The sequence below is a fragment of the Myotis brandtii genome, unplaced genomic scaffold (assembly GCF_000412655.1).
Source record: "Myotis brandtii unplaced genomic scaffold, ASM41265v1 scaffold463, whole genome shotgun sequence".
NCBI classification, from domain to species: domain Eukaryota; kingdom Metazoa; phylum Chordata; class Mammalia; order Chiroptera; family Vespertilionidae; genus Myotis; species Myotis brandtii.
Window position 1 is genome coordinate 2,823,587 of NW_005367694.1, and position 22,336 is coordinate 2,845,922.

Genomic DNA, 22,336 nt, shown 5'->3' on the forward strand with positions numbered 1-22,336 from the left:
GGGGCGGTCTCCCCCGCAGCAGGTCTGGGCTCCTCATCCCTCCCCGTACCCCACTTCCCCGCGAAGGTGATCTTTTTCCTGCCCCGAGATGAGCCCATTCCCCGGCTTAGGTCTGTCCCCATTAAAAAGCTCACACGTCCCCCCTGTAGAGTTGAGGAAACAGTTCTGGCAGTGCGGGGTCCAGTGTGGCTATGGACAGAGGGCAAGGCCACTCTCACCTGCAGGACTCGGTTTCCCCTTGCTGTGAAATGGGGGCCGATAAGACATAGTTACTAACCTGACAGTGCTGCAGAGGCCTCTCAGACCCCGCTCCAGGCCAACTGCCCATCCCCAAAAGGCCTCCCCCCAAGTAAGTGTCCCCACAGAGCTCAACCGAGACCTGGCAAAGGGACCTGCACTGACCCACTTTGTCTTGGGTTTTCTCCCTCAAGGCCCGGGCCCGGATCTCTCCACCCTCTAAGGAGGGGCAACTGTTGGGTGACCCTGTGTGAAAGCTTTTGAGGCTGAGTTGCCTCAGACCCTCTCCCCTCCATGTATTTGATCTATTGGGAAGTGGTGGTGGTGGGAGGGGGGGCGTTCAGAGTGGTGGGTTAATCAGGATACCCCCCCCCCCCTCCTCCCAGAAGCCTGGTGAGAAGGTGCAGCCACACCCTGGGGAGTCTGGCTCTGTTGGAAAGAAATGTAGACAAGAGAAGGGCTGGGCTGGGCTGGGCTGGGCCACCTCTTGGGTCCTTTCCCACAAAAACAAGCCAGTGGCTCTTGCATTATAATCAAGGTAACCTAACTAGGCTCTGGGAGGCACAGAGCTGGGCCAGCCCAGGGAGAGTCAGTGTGTCAGAAAAGAGAGGAGGCCGGGCCGCCCGTCTCCTACCTGTTTTTCCACAGGCACCACTTAGAGCCACCACAGGCCCTCTTTTCTGCCACAACATGCCATGTACATAGACCATGCAGCCAGCATGCGCGAGCACTCTGGGTGTCCACTGCATGTCCCTCTGAGCCGCAGTTTTACCACCGGCACAGGGGTGAGTTGACCTGACCACTGGCCCCTATATCATCAATCCATGGCAGCCCTAGGTGGAGCAGAAGCAAGAGGGCTGGGGCAGAAGCAGGAGGATGGACCACTGCCCTAAGGTCACTTGGCCTGGATGCTTACATTGGGTTCATTTCTCTCTTCTCCCAAATCACACCAGCTGCTAGTGCCCCAGCCTGAAGCTGGGTAGGTCCCGAGTGATGACCGTCCCCCCTCCACCCCCCTCCCCACACACACACACACACACACACGCACACACACACACACACACTGGTGAGGGCCAGCCCTGCTCCAGCCAGGTGTCTGGAGGAGGGGACTCCTCCTGCTGGAGGATGAAGGGCAGGCAACCAGGACTGTGGCACAGTCTAGGGGTGGGGGTAGCCCCTGGCCTCTCAGCCCCCTGGCCCAGCTGCCTGCTCCCAAGCTGTGCAGAGCCCAGCTCTGACCCTGAGGACCAGCTCCTGGTAGCTCTGTGGCTCAGCAGGTAGGTCACTAGGCCCCCTCATGCTGAGATGGATCCGGAAAGCAGGTTTGGCATTGAGGTTGCTAGGACTGGACAGCCAGATGTGGTCCCACCTCCCACATCAACCCCCTCAGCCCTGCCAGTCTAGCCACCGCCCTGGGAACACACTCTCTCCCATCTCAGCCTGAGAAAACCATATCCTCCCAAGAGAGAAAAAATTGAGGGCAGGCTAGGGAGGGGTGGTGGGCAGAGAGGGGTGGTGGCCTGAGGACTTCCCTGCACCGCCCTCAGGAAGCCAGGGCAGCTCTAGGCCATGGGAACATCTTCCCTCTTCCCTCGGGGGCATCAACCCTTGTCAGTGCCCTCTGGGCTGAAGGCCCAAGCCTTTTCCGGCCTGGGAGGGCTGGATAGAGCTCCTGGCGCCTGAGGAGCAGCCTTGGGGTCATTGGCTGTTGCTATCCCCATGTGGCCCAGCTAGGCTGTTCTGCCCCTCCTTGAGTTTGTGGGTACAGGCTTCACCTTTGGAGGGCTCAGCAGGACCAGAGAAGGGAGGCTGTGCATGTGCTTGGGGAAACATCAGGAGGGGCTCCAGCTACCAAGTTTAGGAGAGCAACCCTGCTGTCCTGCCCAGGAAACTGATGAACCCACGGGGAGGGCCTCCAGGGTCATTGCGAGGAACCCAGGGGAACATTCAGGCCTCTGCCCCCCCAGGCCACTGAGCCTGGTGGTGAGGAGGGGGCACAGTGGGAGGCCTGCAGGGTGCAATCCCCACACAGGGACCCTACTCCCAGCTCTCCCTAAGTTCCTGGGATAGCTCCACCCTGCCTGTCCCCCACCCCATGCCTCAGTTAATAATGGGAACCAAAATAATCTTGCCAAACTCCAGGACTCCCACATTTCTTTGTCCTGCCCCTACCATCCTGTGAGCAAGGTGCTTTGGTAACTAGTCTGCAGGTTAGGCACTGGGGCACAGTGGGTCGCGGAAGGAGTCCAGGCGGCCTGACTCCTAACCATGAGCCTCTAACTGCAGAGTTATCAGGGTCTGGCCACAAGGCAGACAGGGTTCCACACCTCTTGGGGGCTGATCAGGGGCCAGATACCGGTCTGAGGGTAACGGCCAGTGGAGACACTGAACTCCCAGGTTATCCTCTGGGCGGCAGGCAGAGCCCAAGGCCTTGCTGGAGCCTTCCCCTGGGGCTGACCCACCGATGCATGCTATGAAGAACACCATGGCAGGGAGACTCCAGGGCTGGCAAGACCCTCCGTGTCACCATGCTGACCACTGGGCTGCCCAGAATAGACCCTGTTCAGCTGCCTGGGTTCTGGGGGCTCACTCAAGTGGAGGGTGCTGTTCTGAGGGTCAGGTTGTGTCCTGCCCATTCATCGCATGGTGCCCCGCACACCCACCTGGGAGTTCTAGTCCCTTGGGAATCCCACTTTTCTCCTCTCCCCCAGAGACCCCAGGAGGTCTTGCCATAAGCCAATGCGTGCTGGCATGTGGCCCACTAGGACCCCTTGATTGTTTTCCCACTTGACCATTTCACCCTTCCTGAGTCACTGGGCTGTTACCTGCAAGACCAGCTGTTGCCAGGCCATCGGCAGGGGTTGCCCACTGCCCACGCCACCACTGCCCACACCAGGCTGCTGGGCACGCTCCAGCTGCAAGGCAACATGGCGCCGCTCCTGCTCTAGTGCCCGTGTCAGCCGCTCAAAGCGAGCCTCCTGCTCCTTCACCGAGGCCAGGATGCTGGCAGCCGAGTGCACGTTGCAGTCCTCCATGACCAGGACGCCTGCTGGCTGCAGGCAAAGCAGAGCAAGGTCAAGGTAGGGCCGAGGCAGAGGGCACCATGGGCCCCCTGCCGGCCCCACTCACAAATCACACAACTCACTCCCACACTGGAGCATCCAGCCCTCAAGAGAGAAGCCACATTGATTAAATTCTAAATTAAAAGCCATGAATCTGAGGCTGGCTGGAAGCAGCCGGCTCCTTCCCTGTGGGGTGTGGGGCTCTGCTCCCCCGCAGGCGCAGCAGAACCACGGACTATGGGGGTCCTAGAGCCCACTGGGAAGGGAAGGGCCAGAAGAGCTTGGTGTGACCAGCACTCAGACCTCCCAGGCCCTCTGCTGCCCACAGCACATGCCAACTCACCCCATCTTATGGGGCCAGCCTAGGCTCCTCTCACTGAGGTGAATGCTGGGGCCCAGAGAGGTTGGGGGACCTGTCCACAGCCACACATGTGGCAGAGCCAATGGACCAGTGAGCAACATGTCAGGTGTCACTCCCCAGCCACCAGGTGCTCCCGGGACCCCTAGGCAGGCACAGGGGTGACACTGGCCTTCAGACCAGCGGTCTGGCCTCCACTCACAGCTACACTGGCTGGAACAGGGTGATGTCTACCCACACAGCCGAGTGAAGGCCGAGTACAGACAGTGGTTGTGCTTCTGTGCCTGAAAGTGGCCCATGAATACTGGATCCGGAGGAGATTGAGGGTAGGGGGCCCAGGCTACCCAGGCCCAGTGTGCCAGGAGGGCCAGGCCTGCCCGGGTCCGGATACAGTGCTTCCCCTGCAGGTCCCGGGGGATAGGGAAGGGGTGGCAGAGCTTGGCAGCTGCAATCACAAGCCAGCGCTGTTCCTCACCGCTTGCTCCCTGGCGGCTCAGTGTGTTTGCTTTTCATGGGCAAAAAGATGCAAGAGGAGCATTTGGGGTTCACACCCAGCCGCATAGGAGTGCATGGGGTGCAGGCCATGTGGCCACACTGCCAGCACGTAGTGTGCCCCATGGAGCCAGTGCTGCTCAGGGCATCCTCCTGATCCGACCCGCACAGGCCACTGAGGCCGCCTCCGCTCATGTAGGGCCTGAGCTTAGAGACACAGCACAGTGGGCAGCACGTGAGAAGGTCCAGCTGCAGGGGCAGAGCCCTGAGAGGAAGGTCAGTGCTAGGCTTGCCCCCCTGATGCTGGCTGGGCCAGGGACGCTGTGGGGGTGTGGGTGCACCTCCAGTTTAAAGAACACCGCAGAGTCCAGTCCACTGCGACAACTGGGGAAACTGAGGCCCAGAGAGGAAAAGAGGCCAGCATAGGTCCCAGAAGCTGCTTTTCATTTCCCCAGAACCAGTCACACAAATAAATTGTCAGTGTGACCTGGAGGAGGGGTGATGAGGTCAGCACAGGAGGAAGAATGAACTCAACTCCTGCAGGGAGAGGTCCTGGCACTCACAGGGAGGTGGGGGTGCAGTGGGCCAGCAGGGGATAAGGGACAAACAGCCCGGCATGGACACAGGTCCCTGTGCAGGGGTCACAGACACACCTACATACGGTGGCCACCAGGCCCTGTGCACAGATCAACTAAACCTGGCTGCCCAGGTGTGTGTTATGGGCACTTCCTCCCTCGAGCGGAGCACAGGGCAGGATGGAGGTCAAAGTAGGTCAGCCCGCAGCCAGCCTTGATTGTAGCTGGGCGGCCTCAGCTGAGCCTCATGCCCTGGCAACACAGCTGAGACCAGGGCCACACGTAGGAGAGCAAGGTGTGTCTGGGAGGGGATGATCAGGACCTATGGGACGGCCAGGAGGTGGCTTCCCTCCCTCCTCGTGCAGAGACATGGATTCTTGCCTAACCTCAGGCTTCCCCTCCCCCCAGACCCTGAGATAGCAAGGCAAGGGGGCAGCCTTAGCCTCCAGCTTCCCTGCCCTGAGCCCTCCGGCAGGCCCCAGCTCTGAAGGGGGCCCACTTGCTCTGGCTGGGAGCTGGCCAGAGGCCCAGAATTCTGAGCCTATAGTGAGAAGGTGGCCAAACCCCACACTGACCTTTCCATTACCCAGTTCTCTCAGCTGGAGCTAAATGGCTGTGCGTCTCCCAGGTGACACTCCCAAATGCCAGCCAGCTTGAGGGTAGAGTGCCCCACAGCTGCCTACTGGAGAACAGAGACCCCAGATCTGGGGCCCATGCCCCCTGCTCCAGTCTGACGGTACACCCCTCTGTCTGCCTGTGAGGGAGGGCACTGAACCTTGCAGGCTGCAGCCTTGTCAGCCTTGGTGGCCGCAAGAGCAGCCCTGGCATGTGCAAGAGGCAGACTGCTGGCTGGGGACATCTAGGAAGCGGGGAAGACACAGGCCCACTCTCCTGACATGGGAGCTTCCCTAAGTCCCAGGTGGGCACAGGTGACCCAGGCTAGCACCCCAGAGGTGGCTTTTCTGATGGTAACTCAAAACGCTATTTTTATATTAAAACAATAAATATGTAATGACATGAAAGGCAAAATGGGCATGAATTTTTAACATCAACCATGAGACTTTCCCAGCTGTTTTCCCAGCTGGCCCTGGGGTGGAGCTCCGATCCTGGGTAGTGGTAGTCACTAGACTCACTCCTGCTGGGCCCCGGGAGGCTCTGGAGGCCGGCAGGGAGGTGCCACCCTGACTGACATCATCACAGCCATTCACCTGGGAAGGGCCCTGCACTGCCTGCAGGGCAGACCTATCATGATCCCCACCCTGACCCCAGGCACCACCTTTGCGTGTGTCTTTTCACCACACTCGCCTGCCTGCCCCTGGAGGTGATGTAGCAAGAAGACAGGAACAAACAGGCCTGTCTCAGGGCAGGAGTGGAGGTGCTCGATTGGGGAAAGCCTGTCCAGGCTTGGACACCCAGGAGTGACTCCCGGTGAATGGACTGGTGGGTGGGTGGAGGGATGGAAGTACAGAGGCTGGATGGAAGGGGAAATGAATGAAGGAGTAAACGGATGGGTGGACTGCAGAATAAGTAGGTCATTGTATGAGAGGATGGGGTAGATGAGTGGATGGGTGGGTGGGTGGCTACATGGGCAGTTGGTGAGTGGGTAAAAGGATGGGTGGAGGCTGGCTGGAGGAATGAGTAAATGGACAGTTGGGCAGATGAATGAGTGGGCAGGTGGGCAAGAATGAGGCTCTGAAACACCGCTGGGAGGAGGGGCCTTGTCCCCGAGCCTTCTGGGGCACAACTGTAGACACTGCACTCCATCAGGAAACTGAAGGCACCATCAGAGGAACTGGGGGGAGATGCTGAACCTTCCCCCAAAACCTAAGCCCACATTTTTGTTGTTGTTGTTAATCCTCACCAGAGGACTTTTTTTTCCATTGCTTTTTTAGAGAAACTGGAAGGGTTAGGGGGAGGGAGGGAGGGAGGGAGGGAGGGAAGGAGGGAGGGAGGGAGGAAAGGAAGGAAGAAGAAGGAGGGAGGGAGTGGGAGAAAGAGAGAGACAATGTGGGAGAGACACATCGATTAGTTGCCTCCCAACTGGAGGTGGGGTGCGTGCTAACCACAACCAAGATGCGTGACCTTGACCAGGAATTGAACCCCCGACCTTTTGGTGCGCAGGCCAACGCTCTAACCACTGAGCGCCACCGGTCAGGGCCTAAGCCCACATTTGCCGTCTTCCTGCTGACCCAGACATTCCTGCTCACAGGGAGTACAGCCAAACCCTGCTCCAGAAAATCAAATTATGGGGCCTGAGTCCAATCTGGGTTGAGGAATTAGAGGAATTTCCTAAGGGTCAGGCCAGCAGGGGGAGGCAGGCAGGAGGCTTGGGCTCCGATCCTGACCTCTCACCGGCCATCTGTCAGTCTACCACCAGCTGTCCCTGTCCCCCATGAGTGGAGAGAGGGGACTCAACACCGGCTGAACCTCCTTCCCCACCCCACCCCACTCCCCACCCATCTGGATGGGGAGGAAGGGTGCGAGCGGGAGCAGAAGAGCAGAACCCAGGTCTGGTGGTGCCGAAGCTCTCTCTGCCAGGGGGCCCCATGTCCCCTCAGCACTGCCAGCAGGGAGCCTTGCTCCCTACACCTCTGGCCTTGTGGCGGCCCACCTTTACCGTCGCCCCCTGCTGTGGTTACAGCCACAGGAATAGCTTCTGGTCAGCCTACAGGGAGGCACCCTGTGCCAAGGCTGGGGACAAGGTTGGAACAGGAGGCGGGGCATGGGGTTCGCAAGGGGGGAGTCCTCGTCTGTCCGTCCATCCATCCCAGCCAGGACCACTGGGTCACTCATAGTCAGTGCAGGGCCTGGGCTGCCTGGGCGGGAGGAGGCTGTTCTCAACCTTAAAGAAACTGCCAAGGAAAAGACAAAGCAGCTTAATTTTGGGAGAATGAGACATTGCTGTACATCAAAAATAAAAGCCCTGTATTTTGGTTATAGGTTGTTGTTTTTTTAAAGCGACACCATTCACAGTAGCACATGTAGAGAACGTTACAGACGAAAGACAATGACTTTACTTCTAGACTGTGACTTCACGGTGGGAGCTGGTGAGGGTACGCGGACATGCGTCACGCTAGTCTCTCTACTTCTGTGCGTTTGTAATTTTCCACACTGGAAAGTAGGAGAAAAAGACATAAAGATAACCCATAGCCAATCGACACATTGGGATCAAGTCCTTGTGGTAAAGTATATCCTTTGTCTATAAAGTGCTCTTATAAGTCAATAGAAAAACCAAAACCCCAAAGTAGGTAAAGGTCATAAACAAGGGATGTGGCCTGAGAGAGAAGATGCAGTGAGAGTGGAAGCCACTGTGTGCCTAAGCGCGTACACAGAAAAAAGACGGGAAGGAATTCGTCTCTGGCCTCAGCAGCTCCAGGCCCCTTGGTCCTGAGCCAATGTTCTAGGAAGGAACACAAGCTTCTGCTACCATCAGACCCTAAGAAAGAATTGGGAAAAACAGACATCCGCCCCAGCTGGCAGCCAAGTGGGTGAAGAAGCTGGGGAACTGAGCTCCCCATTGGCCTGGGCAGTGCCTGCCCAAGGGAAGCAGTAGGATTTTCAGGGAGCTGGCAGAGCCCATATGGCATTCATCCCGGAAATTAGATTCCCCAGCAGAGGAGGTGCTCCTACTGCATTGGACCATACACCATGGGGGGTGAGGGTGGAGGGGGTGGTGGCCCTTCGGTGACCTCCTCCTGCCCTAAGACTATCTGTCCACCTGGACCCCCAGCAGTACACCTCCCATGATCACATGGAAGACAACTCCTACATGCAGGGAGACAATCTGGGGGTGTTCTTCCCAAGAGGTTCTTGCCCTATGCTTATGGGGTACCCTGGGTCAGGCACTGGTCAGCACCCGGGTAGGGGGGCCATTTGGCAGGTGATCCAGAATAACTGTGTGTGTGTGTGTGTGTGTGTGTGTGTGTGTGTGTGTGTTGGGCAGGGCTGGGGGGCGGGGTGTGCATGATGCAGTAAGTTCAGGGTCAGATCCAGGCAGGGACATTTCTGGGGCTCAGGGAACCTGAGATCGGAGGAGCTGAGAGCCTGGGCCAGAGGTGGGGCTGGGGAGTGGCCAGGTGATTGCAGGTCAGACACAGCAATACAGGCAGGGGCAGGTGAGCATCCCAGCTGCTGTCCTCCTGCCCCCGCCCCGTCTCCCCCCCTTTCTCACCAGGAGGGAGGCCTGAGCTACAGGGAGCCACTGCCAGAGCCCCTGAAGGGTCTGGCCTGAGATTCCCACTGGGACCGATCAGATTGTGTTCCCTGTGGCCATTGTGGCACCCCTCACGTCTCCTTGGTTCCCTGGGGCCCGCCTCTCTGTGAGGACTTGTGGTGTGGAAATGTACAGCAGTCCCCCAGGTCCTAGGCTGGGGTTCTGGGCAGCCCTCTCACTGCCCCTCCTGCACCTGACCCAGACTGCAGCTGCAGCATGTGCCTGAGGGCTAAGCCTTTCAAGCTCCAAGTGTGGGTATGGGCAGCGAGGACCCACCTTCTCTGTGGTCCCTGCAACAGCCAGCCCTGGGGCACCCCAAGGCCCCAGGGTTGGGGAGCCAGGGGCTCCAGGCAGAGAGGGCTGGGAGATGGCAGTCACAGTCCTCTCTCCACCTGCACCAGCAGCCCACCCGCTCCAGTTCCAGCCATGAGAGGGGAATCTGAGGCATAAGGGAGGGGTTGAACCCCAAGGTGCCCGACTGTGTGTGATCCAGCTGGCCCTCTGCCTCCTTTGCCTCCCCCACCAGGCACCCAGCCTGGAAGGCACCCTGTGTGGCTCCCCAACCCCTCCAGTAGAGCCCTGCTCACCATAGCCTTCCATCTCAGGAAGAGCAGGGCAATGTGTGTGGGGGGTGCAGTTACAAGAGCGCCAGCTCAGCGACCCAACCAACTGCATTCTGGGGTGATCACAGGGACTGAGGCTCACAGCCAGGCTGGGACCAAACCCAGACAGACCCCACAGCAACCAGGGCCTGGGAGCCCAGCCTCTACTGAGGGGACAAGGGATCCGTGAGATGTTCTGACGGCCCCACCTGGCACAGCCGGGCAGCTGTCAGGCCAGGCCGAGGGCTGAAGCCTGGCAGTGCAGCCATCACCCACAGTAGCCGCTGGCCTGTGCACACCGGTGCCTTCTGCCTGGAATGCCTCTTTCCCCCCACACAGTGGACCCCCTTCTTCCAGGCCCCCTCTGTCACCATGGCAACACCCAGGCTTCTCCGGGAGGGACAGAGCCTCTTTGTGGTGGTACAAAGCCTCTTTGAGGGGCAGTGGGGTTACAGCCCCTGGGGGATGAGACAGGGTCCCTCAATCCCCTGCCCCCCCATTACAGAGCCAAGGAAGCTGGGACAGGAGAGCCTGAGGGTTAGGGGTCCCTGGGATGAGCATCAGGGCACCTGGAAGTGGCTGTCTGCTGGGGGCTGGGGGACTTCCCACTGTCTCCGCCATCCTCTGACAAGCAGCATACTCTGCCTAGATAAATGGAAAACGGCACAGGCAGCAGGGGAGCTCCCGCCTCACTGGGAACCAGGCACGGAAGTCCTGGGTGCTGGCAGATAATTGGAGGCCTGGGACCAGGGCTGCTGAAGGGACTGCCCACAGTGTCTGGTCCATCCCAGTTCACTGTCCCTTGATTCTCTAGCCTGGCTTCCCCCACTGTAGAGGCCCCCATCTCTGCCTGCCTGCCCTGAGAATTCTGCCAGCCAAGCTGTGTGGCCTGGAGCAGACTTGGATAAGGGACCCTCACTGTGGCCTGGCTTGCTCCAGAGTTGGGGAGATGGGACTGTGAGGGCAACGTAGGTCCAGGGCACAGTGACAGGGACCAAATGCAGAGTCCCCGCCCCCACCCCCACCCCAGCATGTCTGTCCTGTCTGTGCCCCAGCTCCACAGTCAGGGAGGCTCACCCCAACAGACCCCCCTCCACCCTGGAGGTGGCCCTAGCCATAGAGCCCCTCCCCATCCTAGCCCACGGGGCCCTCCCACCCTGACTGCTGCTGACCAGGCACTTGGCAGTGCCCCTGCACATTGGGCCCCTGCCGGGCTGGCCCTCCCCAAGTGACCTCAGTCTGACCCACTGCAGCTTTGCTAACTAAGCCCCTGGGGTGGGGGGGATCACAGGCCCAGGGGGCAGCATGAGGCGGTAATGGCCCCACGACAGATTCTTCCCTTTGTGGGGAGAACCACACAGATGCCAGGGAGGGCGGCCCTGACACATTAGTGCCCCTGCCAGTCAGCAACCGTCCCCTGCACCCCCATGTTGGCCCCTGCTCCACCCACCCGGCCAGCTCTCTCAGCATTCCTGCTAGCTGCTGACACTTCAGGCAGCTGGATGTGCCTGCGGGGACCATCATCAGCAATATACCCAGGCAATCCTCCCATGGCCCTGGGCGGGAGGGAGGTGGGGTGGGGACCCCAACATAGCCAAGGGGAGATGGGGCCTGGGGCTCAGCTGAATCACCCAGAGCCCCCAGAAGAAGGTTCTCTGGGAAGAGTGAGATGTGTGGGAAATGGGCCCTCACTCCCCCATCAGGAAACAGCACTGGGACCCAGGCAGGGAGACTCCACGTGGCTCCACCTGCAGGCGCTCACAGCCCAGTGAGAGGGGCAGGGCCTACAAGCAGCACCGGCGTCAGCGAGACCCTCCAGCTGCTGTGGCAGAGGCAGCGTGGCCGTGGCTGCCTGATTCTCGATGGATCGGAGGAGGGGAGGGAGGTTCCAGGCACTCCCAGCCTTGCTCCTGGCCTGCAGCGTCAGAGAGCCAGGTCCCCTTTGGTCCGCTCTTGCCCACAGTCCCAGGTGGCCTCTGGCCAGCTCTGGCTCCTCGCAGGGGCCCCCGGGGACAGCCCTTCCCTCCCAGACACTGAGCTGGATGCCAGCATTGCTGCTCCCAACCACTCTCCTCCTCCTGGGAACCAGCTCTGCTGCTCTGAAGCGCTGAGTGCCCATGGCAACAAGTCCAGACACCACCAACCTCCAGTCAACAGCAAAGTCCTGCTTTTCATATGCAAATAAGCCAGTGGGACTGGGCAGGGGGCTCCACCCCACCCCCACCCAGCACAGACTTTAAGATCTGCAGTGTCCCTGTCTGGCTCCCCCCAACCCACACACATATGTAATATACCACGAGAGCCTGCTGGGAGCCAGGCTCGTCTGTGGCTGGCCACAAGGAGGAAGAAACACTGCAGAGGCTTGCTGAGGATTCTGGGACTTCCTAAAACTCACCTGCAGCACCTGCGTGCAGCCACCCACACAGTCATGCACACACACGCAGGCATACTATCTGCTCTGCGTGGCTGCTAATGAGCTTGCCATAACTGCCCTATGGAGCTGCTCCTGCCCCACCAGGAAATGGGTGGTGCTCTGGCCAGTTTGACTCAGTGGATAGAGCGTCGGCCTGCGGACTGAAAGGTCCCAGGTTCTATTCCGGTCAAGGGCACATGCCTGGGTTGCGGGCTCAATCCCCAATGGGGGGCGTGCAGGAGGCAGCCAATCAATGATTCTCTCTCACCATTGATGTTTCTCTCTCTCTCTCCCTCTCCCTTCCTCTCTGAAATCAATAAAAATGTGTGTTTTTTTTTTAAAAAAAGGGTGGTAGGTGGCCTGATAGTCCTTGTGAGGAGGGGAAGGTACAACTATGACTCCTTAGCCATCGTGGCTCCTGGTGAGGATCAGCAGTCCTGGGCAGACCCTGTTACTGTCCTGAACACCAGGCAAGGCTGCCCCTGACCAAGAGCCCAAACCTGTTCCTGACAACACAGTCAGCAAGCAGCCCCAAGCCCCTGGTCCACACTGAGGTCTGTCTGTGACAGATGGGGGTGGCTAGGCCACGGACCCCGGTCAGAAGCACCCAGCATGCACAGACCTCCTGCAGCACCCCACACCCCGGGCAGATCTTGTGCCCTTAGGAGACCCGAGGGCCTTACGCTGAAACATGTTCAGTGCATTTATTATTAGCACAGATATTAGGGAATAGCTGGCATGTGTTCTCAAATGGCGAAAGACAGCGTTGAACTGATGCACTGAGAACAGACCATAATGAAAAGGAACAATCATAAATGAGGAGGTTCCTGTAGAGATTTACCGGCAAACATGGCAGAGGCAGCAAACAGCAGGCAGGGCCGAGCAGAAAACCAGGTTACAGTGAGTTAGCAGAAAGCAAACTCGAGGCAGTCCTTCCAAACCAGCAGAAAATGATTTAAAGAGTTGATAAAAGAGGGAAGACAGGAGATGTGGAAAACGAATCCTGGGCCAAGTTTTGACATAACAGGGATTCTCTGAGGCAGAAAAAATAGACAAGAGACCCAAAGAAAAGGTCAGAGACTGCCTCAACAGAGAAGGCCTCTCGCGGGGCTGTCATTGTCCAGGCCGAAGCTGAGAAAATTGTGGACATGTCTATTGCCTGGGTTTTACGATTCACTCTCATTAGGTTGATATTTCCTCGGACTTCTTAGACATGTGGTGTCCACTCTGCAGTGTGAGAAGGAGGCCTGCCTAGGCTGGCGTCCCAGGCCACACTGAGGTCTGGGTTCATGTTCTCCACCAGGCTGCCCACAGCCCTGGACATGGTCCGGATATTCATGGATGTCAGCTGCAGCATCGCTGCCCACTCATCACCTCCCACGTGGCAGACACTCTTTTGGGTAAAAAATAGCTGACAGCCTTATTAAAAACAAACAGGAAACTTCACCTCCTTAAGTTGAGATCTTTAAAAGGGTTAACCTAGCTCTGAGATCACCGGAAGCAGACTTCAGGGTGAAGTTCCTGGATTTTCAAAGTCACGTTGCTGTTCGCATGGTCAATCTTTCCCGGGAGGCAGCAAACATGGCTCACCAGGACCCTGGACTATGGCTTTAAGAGCCAAAAGAAGGGGCCTGGCTGGGTAGGTAAGTTGTTTAGAGTGTTGTCCCGATACGCCAAGGTTGCGAGTTTGATTCCTGGTCAGAGCACATACAAAAAGCAACCAATAGCCCTCACAGGTTTGGCTCAGTGGATAGAGTGTCAGCCTGCGGACTGAAGGATCCCTGGTTCGATTCTGGTCGAGGGCACAGGCCTGGGCTGTGGGCTCCATCCCCAGTGTGGGGCTTGCAGGAGGCAGCCAATCAATGATTCTCTCCCATCATTGATGTTTCTATCTCTCTCTCCCTCTCCCTTCCGCTCTGAAATCAATAAAAAAAAATTTAAAAGCAACCAATAAATGCATAAATAAGTGGAACAACAAATCAATGTTTCTCTCTCTCTCTCTCTCCCCTACTAAAAAAAAATCAATCAATAAAAAAAGATAACAACTTAAGCATACAGAGCTTACTATTTAGAAACAGTGAAAAAATATATTCACATGTCATACATAAACATGTATGAATCGTAGAATGGTGGCTGCCAGAGGGGAAATGAGGAGATGCTGGTCAAAGTGTACCAACTGTCAGTTATAAGATGACTAAATTCTGAGGACCTAATATACAGCATGATGACTATAGTTAATAACATTGTATTATATGCAGCAGGTCTTTAATAACATCATTTTGTTCAACATCATTTCGTTATAACATTGATGAGATGCCAAAGGAACTTAAGTTGTTTATAAAAATTAACCTGTGGTAAAATTGGTTTCATGATACATCATTTTGCCACAGTTCCAAGAACTTATTAGTAATGTTGTGAGGACTTACTTTACTTAAAAGTTGCTATGAGAGAAGAACTTTAATGTTCTCACTGCAACAACAACAGAACAATAATAATAATGTGAGGTGAAGGGATGGGTTAACGAATCTTATTGTTGTAAACATTTCACAATATATATGTATCAAGTCGTAACATTATATACCATAAACTTACACAGTATTATATGTTAATTACATCTCAATAAAGCTGGAAATAAAAATATGGGTTATAGCTAAAGCTGTTCTCAGAGGTAAATTCATAGCCTTAATTACTTTCATAATTAAAAAATTAAAAAATAATATGGATAAATCTAAAATTAATGAGCACACAGGCATCTAAGTCCCCAAACCAAGATTCTCATTGAAATAACCAATGCATCTCTCACTGACTACCTTTCATGCGCCAGAAATGGAAAAAATTCTAATAGAGAAAATTAACCTATGAACCTAGCAGGACGGAAGGAAGACAGAGAAAATTAATCTCTGACCCTAGCTAGGATCACAATGTGAAGTTACTGCTATGCCTCCCTCAGCTCTTAAGCCTCTGTATGGACAAGGCAGACACAACAAATCTAACCTTTCCCCTGCTGCCTCACATGGAACTGAAGGTGCAGGTGGGCAGGGACAGCCATCACCTCAGCTTCTACTGAATTACAGGCCAGAGCTGAGTGGCAACCAGCACAGCACCTGGCATGCAGCGGCGCTCAATTAATTTCTGCTGCATGAAGGAAGAAAGGATGAGCAGCTGGAGTATAGTGCCCAGGTGAACAGAGCCCTGTGACTCCCATGCCTGGGCTGCCCTGAAGAGTCAGAGCATGTGCTGTACACAGAGGCCAATTTTTGCAAGAAACTGGAGAAATGCCAGGAGATGGACTGCCTTGGGGCTCCTGAGGGCTCAGAAGGACACCAGCTTGAAGCGAGTGCCTCTGTGTCTAGAATGGCACGAGGGGGGAGTGGGCACAGAGACCTCGCCCAGGCAGAGCCTGCTGATGCTGAAGGTGGGTGTGGCAAGGAGTGAGGCTGGTGGTATCGCAGGGACCAGGTCTGGCTTATCCTGAAGGTGACGGGGAAAGAGTGTTGGGGCAAGAGAACCAGACCCAGCTCAGGAGCTTCCGCTGCCCTGGCCAAAGCCGCCCGCCACCAGCTTCAGGGGAGGGGATGGCAGACACTCCTCCGGTCCCACCCAGCCCCCTTCCCCTGCCCAAGGTGCTGTCTTCAGACTCCATGTATCTGGCCTGAGGTTCATCCTCTTGCCCATCAGTTGGTGGGGACAGAGGGAGGAGTCTGAGCTAACAGAGCAGAATTGGTTGGGTCAGGGTAGGGGAGGATAACCAGGAGCAAGAGGACATGTCAGCCTGCATGCTGGGCCCAGGGTTCCTCCAGGGTACGCAGCCACTGCCTTTGTCACAGGTCACAGATGGCCTCCTTCCCCGCACTGCACCCTGGGGCATCACACACCTCCACCCCCAACAACACTAAACCTCTGGAAGTCCTGGTTCTGCAAAGACAGTCTGCAAGCATAAAGGCTTAATTAAAAATTAACTAATGCCCCTGTTACAAAGATTTGGCAAATAAACGTTTGGAATTATTTCTTCAAATTCATATATTCTAAATTAGTCTCATCACAAACAATAGGTTTCTGTAGAAACAAAGGCCAGAGCACAGTTAGCAAGAAGATGGAAAAGGAAGATGTATTTGTCTGGGGCAGGCCTAGGAGCCACCCCCGTCCCCCACCACCACTCTGCTTGTTGAGCCTCAGTTTCCCCATCATAATCTCTCACACCCATGCTGGGAGGCCCAAGAGGCAAGGCCCCAACTGGGCCTGAGGCTGTGGTGGGGAGCGGGCAGGGAATAGCCAGGTGGTCAGAGGAGAGGCGTGGTAGGGCCAGCACAGTGAGGGGCACCCACTCTCTTGTGTTGGCAAAGCATCAACACAGAAGATGCTGGTGAGGGGAAGGGGAGTCCCAAGCCAGCGGCTTAAACTTGCACATGCAGAAACCACCTCCCTAGGAGCCTAGAAGGACCGCCAGGGCCAGGATGCAGGGGTGTGACAGCCATTATTTTTTTTCCCTTTCCTGGTTTATTTTCTACATTTTCTATAGAAAAGCACATATTGGCTTATAATTTATTAAAAAGGCTCTGGTGCCACTGTCGTTTAGCATCTGTGGGTTGGTCCTGTGGCCTCTCCCTGGCTTTCAGCCCCTCAGGGGAGCCTGGCCCAGGGGATTTAGGAGGCACCTCCGTGGCATCACTGAGGCCATGGCCTTGACCCAGGGCCTGGGGTGACAGGAGGTGATGGGGAGGTAGGGGGGTGTGACAAGAGGTGACAGGAGATGATTTGTGAAGTGTGAAGGGTGGGCCTCCACCTCTGCCACCCCTCCACCTCTGCCACCCCAGACTCTTCAGTGGCCCAGGCCTGTTTCCCCATCTATACACTTGGTGCCCCCCCCCACTCCCTATCCGCGATCTGGGGCCCAGATCCCACAGGCCAGGAAAGGCCACAGGGGCGCCTTTCCCTCCAGGGCACAGAGCAAAAGCCTCCCCCTACCCCCAGGATGGGTTTGGCAGCATCTCCACAGCCTCATTATCTCACAAAATGCAGAGAGCAGCAAGTACATTCAGAGGAATGAATGGCCTAATTAGGTTTTCAGGAGAGTGAAATGTTTTGAAAAGAAAAAGTTTAACTAAAGGCATATTCGAAATACCAAACTCATCAACTGCAAACATCAACCTGGCAAGATGCGCCATGGGGGTGGGGTGCCTCTGGCTTCCCCAACCAGGATGCCTTCCCTGTGGGCGAGAGAAACAGCTGATGACTCCCGGTGCTCCAGCTGAGAGTCATGCTGGGCAGGGCACCCAGGGCCTGGGGGAACGGAGGCCCCTCAGCGGCCTGATGGTCCAGGGGCTTCTCGGGCAGCTCCCCCAAGGACAGTACAAGAAGGCGGACAAAGCAGAACAAGTCCAGGGAAGAGCCCTAAGCTGACTCTGGCCAGAGTGACAGTGAGAGGCCCCAAAAGAGCAGAGGGGCAGGGGATGCTCTGGGAGGAGAGGGATGGGGCTGGGGAGTGAGGGTAAACACACCACAACAGCCACTGAGGGCTGGCAGGGACTGCCCGGCCGCACTAAGCTGGCCCCACTGCACCCTCCACGCCACTGGCTGTGAATCACCCGGAGTGAGGGATGGTGCAGCCAGAAGCTGGCGTGGCACTCACCTCACAACTGCAGTGGCCGGCACGGAGCCCTTCCTGCGGCCTGTGGGGCCAACAGAGCCAGGGTCTGAACCCAATCCTGCCACATAAGTGTCCTTCCTTCTGCCTCACCTGAGATTGCAGGGGTCCTGGGGGTGGAAAGGGACTTGGGGCTGTGGTGTTGGCGCCTGTTTCTCACATTGAGCCTGTAAGGTCTGATCAAATAATTGAATCGATGCCCCCTCCCCTGGGAAACTGACCTTTAAGTAATTTTAGGTCTGACATTCCCTTTCGCTTAGACCACATTCCATTTGCTAAGACCAGTAACTTTCCCCGCCAGACTTGCCCAGGATCTGGACCCACCCAGAGAATTCCCCACTGAAGAAGCCCGCCTAGAGTCCTTTAAAATATCTGACTCCCCTTCCCTGGGAGCAGGCACCATTTTGGGGCTCAGCCTATCTGGTCTCGCCAGATGACCTAATAAACTTATAATTCTTTACCACTTTCGGCCTCATGCGCTCCTCCTTCGGCGACTCTGACAGAGCCCACCTGGGGAATGACCCACAGGTCCAATCACAGAGGCCCCTGGATACCTGGCTTAGGACAGCCCACAGGTGAGAGGGCAGCCGGCAGGCCTGAACCAGGCTTTCCAGCCATGTAGGCAAGATCCTTGCGTGGCAGGCAGATTGGCCGGCCACCACACGCCTACCAGCCATGAGGCTGAGACACAAACAGGACACGTGAGCCCCTGGCCAGGTGGTGCCACCCACTGTGGGCATGAGGATGCCAGGCTCAGGACCCTTGAGAAAGAGGCCAGTTCACTCCCCCAGCATGACAAAGCCGCCTGGGTAAGAGACACCACATGTGAAAGCCCACAAACTGTCATCAGGAGACCCATGCCCCTCCTTGCAGGTGGTTCTGGGGCTGTCCCATGCCACAGGTAGCACATAGCATTCAAAGCCTGGATGTCCACAAAGGAACCCGGTCACCTTTGGGGTTTCTGAGGGGGCCCCACCATGGCAGGGACCTGTTCTCAGTAATGAAGGGTGCTCAGAGGGGCTTCGAGCCCAAGATACAGGGAAAACAGAGCAGGCAAGGTGTGTATGGGACAGCACGTGACACAAACCCACAGAGGGAGGGCCAGCGGGCTCCACCAGTGCGAGCCTATGATTCCAAAGAGGGAGGAGGTCCCAACAGAGTGGACCCAACATGTCCCTATAGCTAAACATACAGAGGGATGGGCTTCTGAGAACAAGGGCTGATCATGGGAGGCCCTGACCGGATCTTCTTAACAATCCACTGGGCTCTGGCCAAGGGCACCACAAACCCAAGGACACATTATGTGACATTTCCAATTTCTGGTGACAGACAAGACACAGCTGAGCAGCCCTGGCCAGTTTGGCTCAGTGGATAGAGTGTCGGCCTGCGGACCAAAGGGTCCCAGGTTCCATTTCAGTCAAGGGCATTACCTCGGTTGCAGGCTCCTCTCTGGCCCAGGCTCTGGTCGGTCGGGGCTGCAGGAGGCAACCAGTTGATATGTTTCTCTCACATCGATATTTCTCTCTATCTTTCTCTCTCTCTTCAACTCTCCCTAAAAATCAGTGGAAAAAATATCCTCGGGTGAGGATTAACAACAACAACAAAAAGACACAGTTCAGCACACTCCCCCTCCCCGGAGCATGCCTGCGCCTTCCCCTTCTCCTTCTCCTTCCCCCAAATTCGTGCATCTCCTAAACGCTAAGGGATCCCACAAGATGTGCAACCAGGGGAGCGATGGGCAGCAGCAGCTCATCCCAGGCGAGCCCCCTGAACCTGTCCCCAAGGCCCCCTTTTCTCTGGCTCTCCAGCCAGCTGACAGCAGCCCCGCCTTGGCTCACTTCTTCCCCATAATGTTTCCTGAGAGCTACGGCTGCCCTACTGCTCTTTCTTGTTGCTTCTTCTACCCTAAGCCCTTCCTTGTTTTGCTGTCCCCAGCTTTAATAAACATACTCTCAAAATAAATAAAAAAGAAACAGCTCAGATACAACTGTATAAAAAAAGTTAAATCCTCACCTCACATTTATGTCCAAGTAAATTCTAGATGAATGAAATCTTGAGTGTAAACACTAAACTAGAAAGACCCACAGGAAAAGACTGATGTGAATTTATCTGGCTACATGCTAGGGAGGACAATGCATAGAACAATGAAACAAGTAAAAAAGAAAAAAAAACTCAGTAGGTTTCACCACAAAATATGAAAAATGTCTGAATATGTAAACCATCACAAACTAAAATTAAAAGGCTGAAAAAAACTTGCAGCAGGCAGGCAGACAAGGGAAGAATTCATTCTTTAATGCATCAAGACTCATACCAATGGCTAAGAAACACATCAAAACCTCAAGAAACCCTGGCTGGGGGCCAGAAGTGCAGCCTCGCTCAACCACAAAAGCTGAGCTGAGCCTTAGCCAGTTGTTCAGTGGTTAGAGCATCAGCCTGAGGACTGAAGGGTCCCAGGTTTGATTCCGGCCAAGGGCACATGCCTGGGCTTTGGGTTCGATCCCCAATAGGGGCTGTACAGGAGGCAGCCGATCAATGATTCTCTCTCGCCATTGATGTTTCTATCTCTCTCTCCTCCCTTCCTCTCTGAAATCAATACAAATATATTTTTTAAAAAATAAAAAAAGAGACCCACCTCAAAACAAGGAGTTCAACACAGACTGAAAGTGAAAGGATGAAAAAATATCTTCCAGGCAAATGGAAATGAAAAGAAAGCTGGGGTAACAATACTTATATAGGACAAAATAGACCTCAAAGTGAAGGCCATAACAAGAGATAAGGAAGGCCACTTCACCCCTAACCGGTTTGGCTCAGTGGATAGGGAATCGGCCTGCGGACTGAAAGGTCCCCGGTTCGATTCCGGTCAAGGGCATGTACCTTGGTTGTGGGCACAACCCAGGGGGGTGTGTGCAGGAGGCAGCTGATCAATGTTTCTCTCTCACTGATGTTTCTAACTTTCTATCCCTCTCTCCCTTCCTCTCTATAAAAAAATCAATAAAATATATTTTTAAAAATGGTGAGAGAGAAACATTGATCAGCCACCTCCTACACGCCCCCTACTGGGGATCGAGCCTGCAACCCGGGCATGTGCTTCTTTAACCCGATTCAGAGCCCCTGCAAGGCCTACCAGTCCGGCCACCAAGATGCTTGGCTGGACCTTCGTCCTCCAACGCAGCCAAGTGGCAGCGGATCCCCAGCTCCCACCAGCCCAGCTGTGAGCCTCCAACAACTGATGTCCTGGGGAATAGACAAGAGGGGGTTCCTCGCACCTCTCCTCTGTCGCACATCCCTTAGCACAGGACACGCAGGCATCTGGAGATCTAAGGACTCTCACCATCCCCTGAGCACTGACTGGGCCAGGCCCTCCACACTGGGCACTCAGTGAGGATCCACAGAGCTGGTCGGCTGAGCCTCCTAGAGAGACGGCACCCAGTGGGTCGGGGGCAGATCACTGGGCTGGGGACTGGGAGCCTGTACTGGACGGAGAAGAGTGACTGGGCGCGTTCTTACAAGCCATCACCACTCTATGAAAGCCACCACCACAGTAAATTCTGGCAGACTGAGGTGTCAGCAGGGCACACCTTGCACCATTCAGAGGGTCCTTGGGGAGACAGGGGCCACTCAGCCTCCTGCTACACTTCCTGGCATCATGCCCATCCCACTGGGGCTGTGATTAACAGAGAAACCCACAAAACAGATACCACCCAAGGCCTTGGGCCAGCACATGTCAACAGACTATTCAGGGCACTGTCGTCCATGGCAGCTTTCGCTCTACAATGCAGACCAGTGTGGCTGTGAGTGGCAGACCTACGGCCGGCAGGATTGAAACATTTCCTCTCTGGGCCCGACAAAGCCTGCTGCTTGGCCTTGGTGCCCTCCTCCTGGCACTCTGGCATGTGGGCCCACTGCCTGTCCATAGCTGGTGGCTTTAGTCTCCCCTGGCATCAGGGACCACCCTGAGCTGGGCGGGCTGTGCCAATATCGGACACTGCCGTGGCAGACGTCCATGTGAAGGTGGTGCAGAACAGCCCAGCTAACGTCCTGGTCAGTTGGCCCGAATGCAGGCTCATCCCTTAAGCCAGGTGTCAAATGGTGGCTGCTGTCCACACTCACGCCATCAGTGAATCCAGGCAGGGGTGGCAGGAGGTCCGAAGGTCCAGTCCAGGGTGCTATGCCTACCCAGCGAGACCCTGACTGGAAGCACACACCACTGAGAGCCACGGTCCACCCCTGTTGACCACACTGACCCAGCCCACCAGGACACGCTGCTGTCCTGTGTGAGGAGATGTCCCCAGGCCAAGCCCAGGTCACCTACCTGTCTCAAGGGGAGATCAGCATGTCCCGACACCCATCCTGCCGACTCCACCTCCTGCAGGGAAACCGAAGGCACCTCGTGAGGCCCACCTGCCAGGATAAGTCTCTTCTGGATGTGGCCGGACTCCCGGCTGGGCACCGTCATCCCCGATCCCGAGGTCACCGGTGGTGCTTCTGACATGCACAGTTGTGAGCACTCCTGTCCCCACTCGACTGGGACCATCACACCTGCAGTGTGCACTGGAATACCATGGTCCCTGTGTTTCCAACGTGTGACGATTCTTCAGAAGTGTGATTGTTGAGTTGTGAACTGATGACAACATCTGTCCCCCTTCTAGAAGGCGGGGTGTGCTTTGTTGTGTTAAAGGCCCAGAAAGGAGAACTCCCACACCAGCGTCCAGCCCATGCAGGGTGTCACGACCCACTGCC

At 56.0% G+C, this 22,336-nt stretch overlaps 1 protein-coding gene across 4 annotated transcripts in view; it reads right to left on the minus strand.

The window, feature by feature from the left end:
• ARVCF (armadillo repeat gene deleted in velocardiofacial syndrome) overlaps nucleotides 1-22,067 on the minus strand; it is a 40,407-nt gene extending 18,340 nt beyond the window's left edge. For 3 of the 4 annotated variants that reach the window (XM_014547135.1, XM_014547136.1, XM_014547133.1), the window contains exons 1-2: nucleotides 21,909-21,982; nucleotides 3,063-3,290 (exon numbers count right to left, since the gene is read on the minus strand). In XM_014547135.1, coding sequence (XP_014402621.1) covers nucleotides 3,063-3,272 — 210 coding nt within the window. In that variant the 5' untranslated portion in view covers nucleotides 3,273-3,290; nucleotides 21,909-21,982. Of the gene's footprint in view, nucleotides 1-3,062; nucleotides 3,291-21,908 lie in introns of all 4 variants that reach the window. The other variant, XM_014547137.1, reaches the window with a different exon arrangement.
• Between the last annotated feature and the right edge of the window lie 269 nt (nucleotides 22,068-22,336).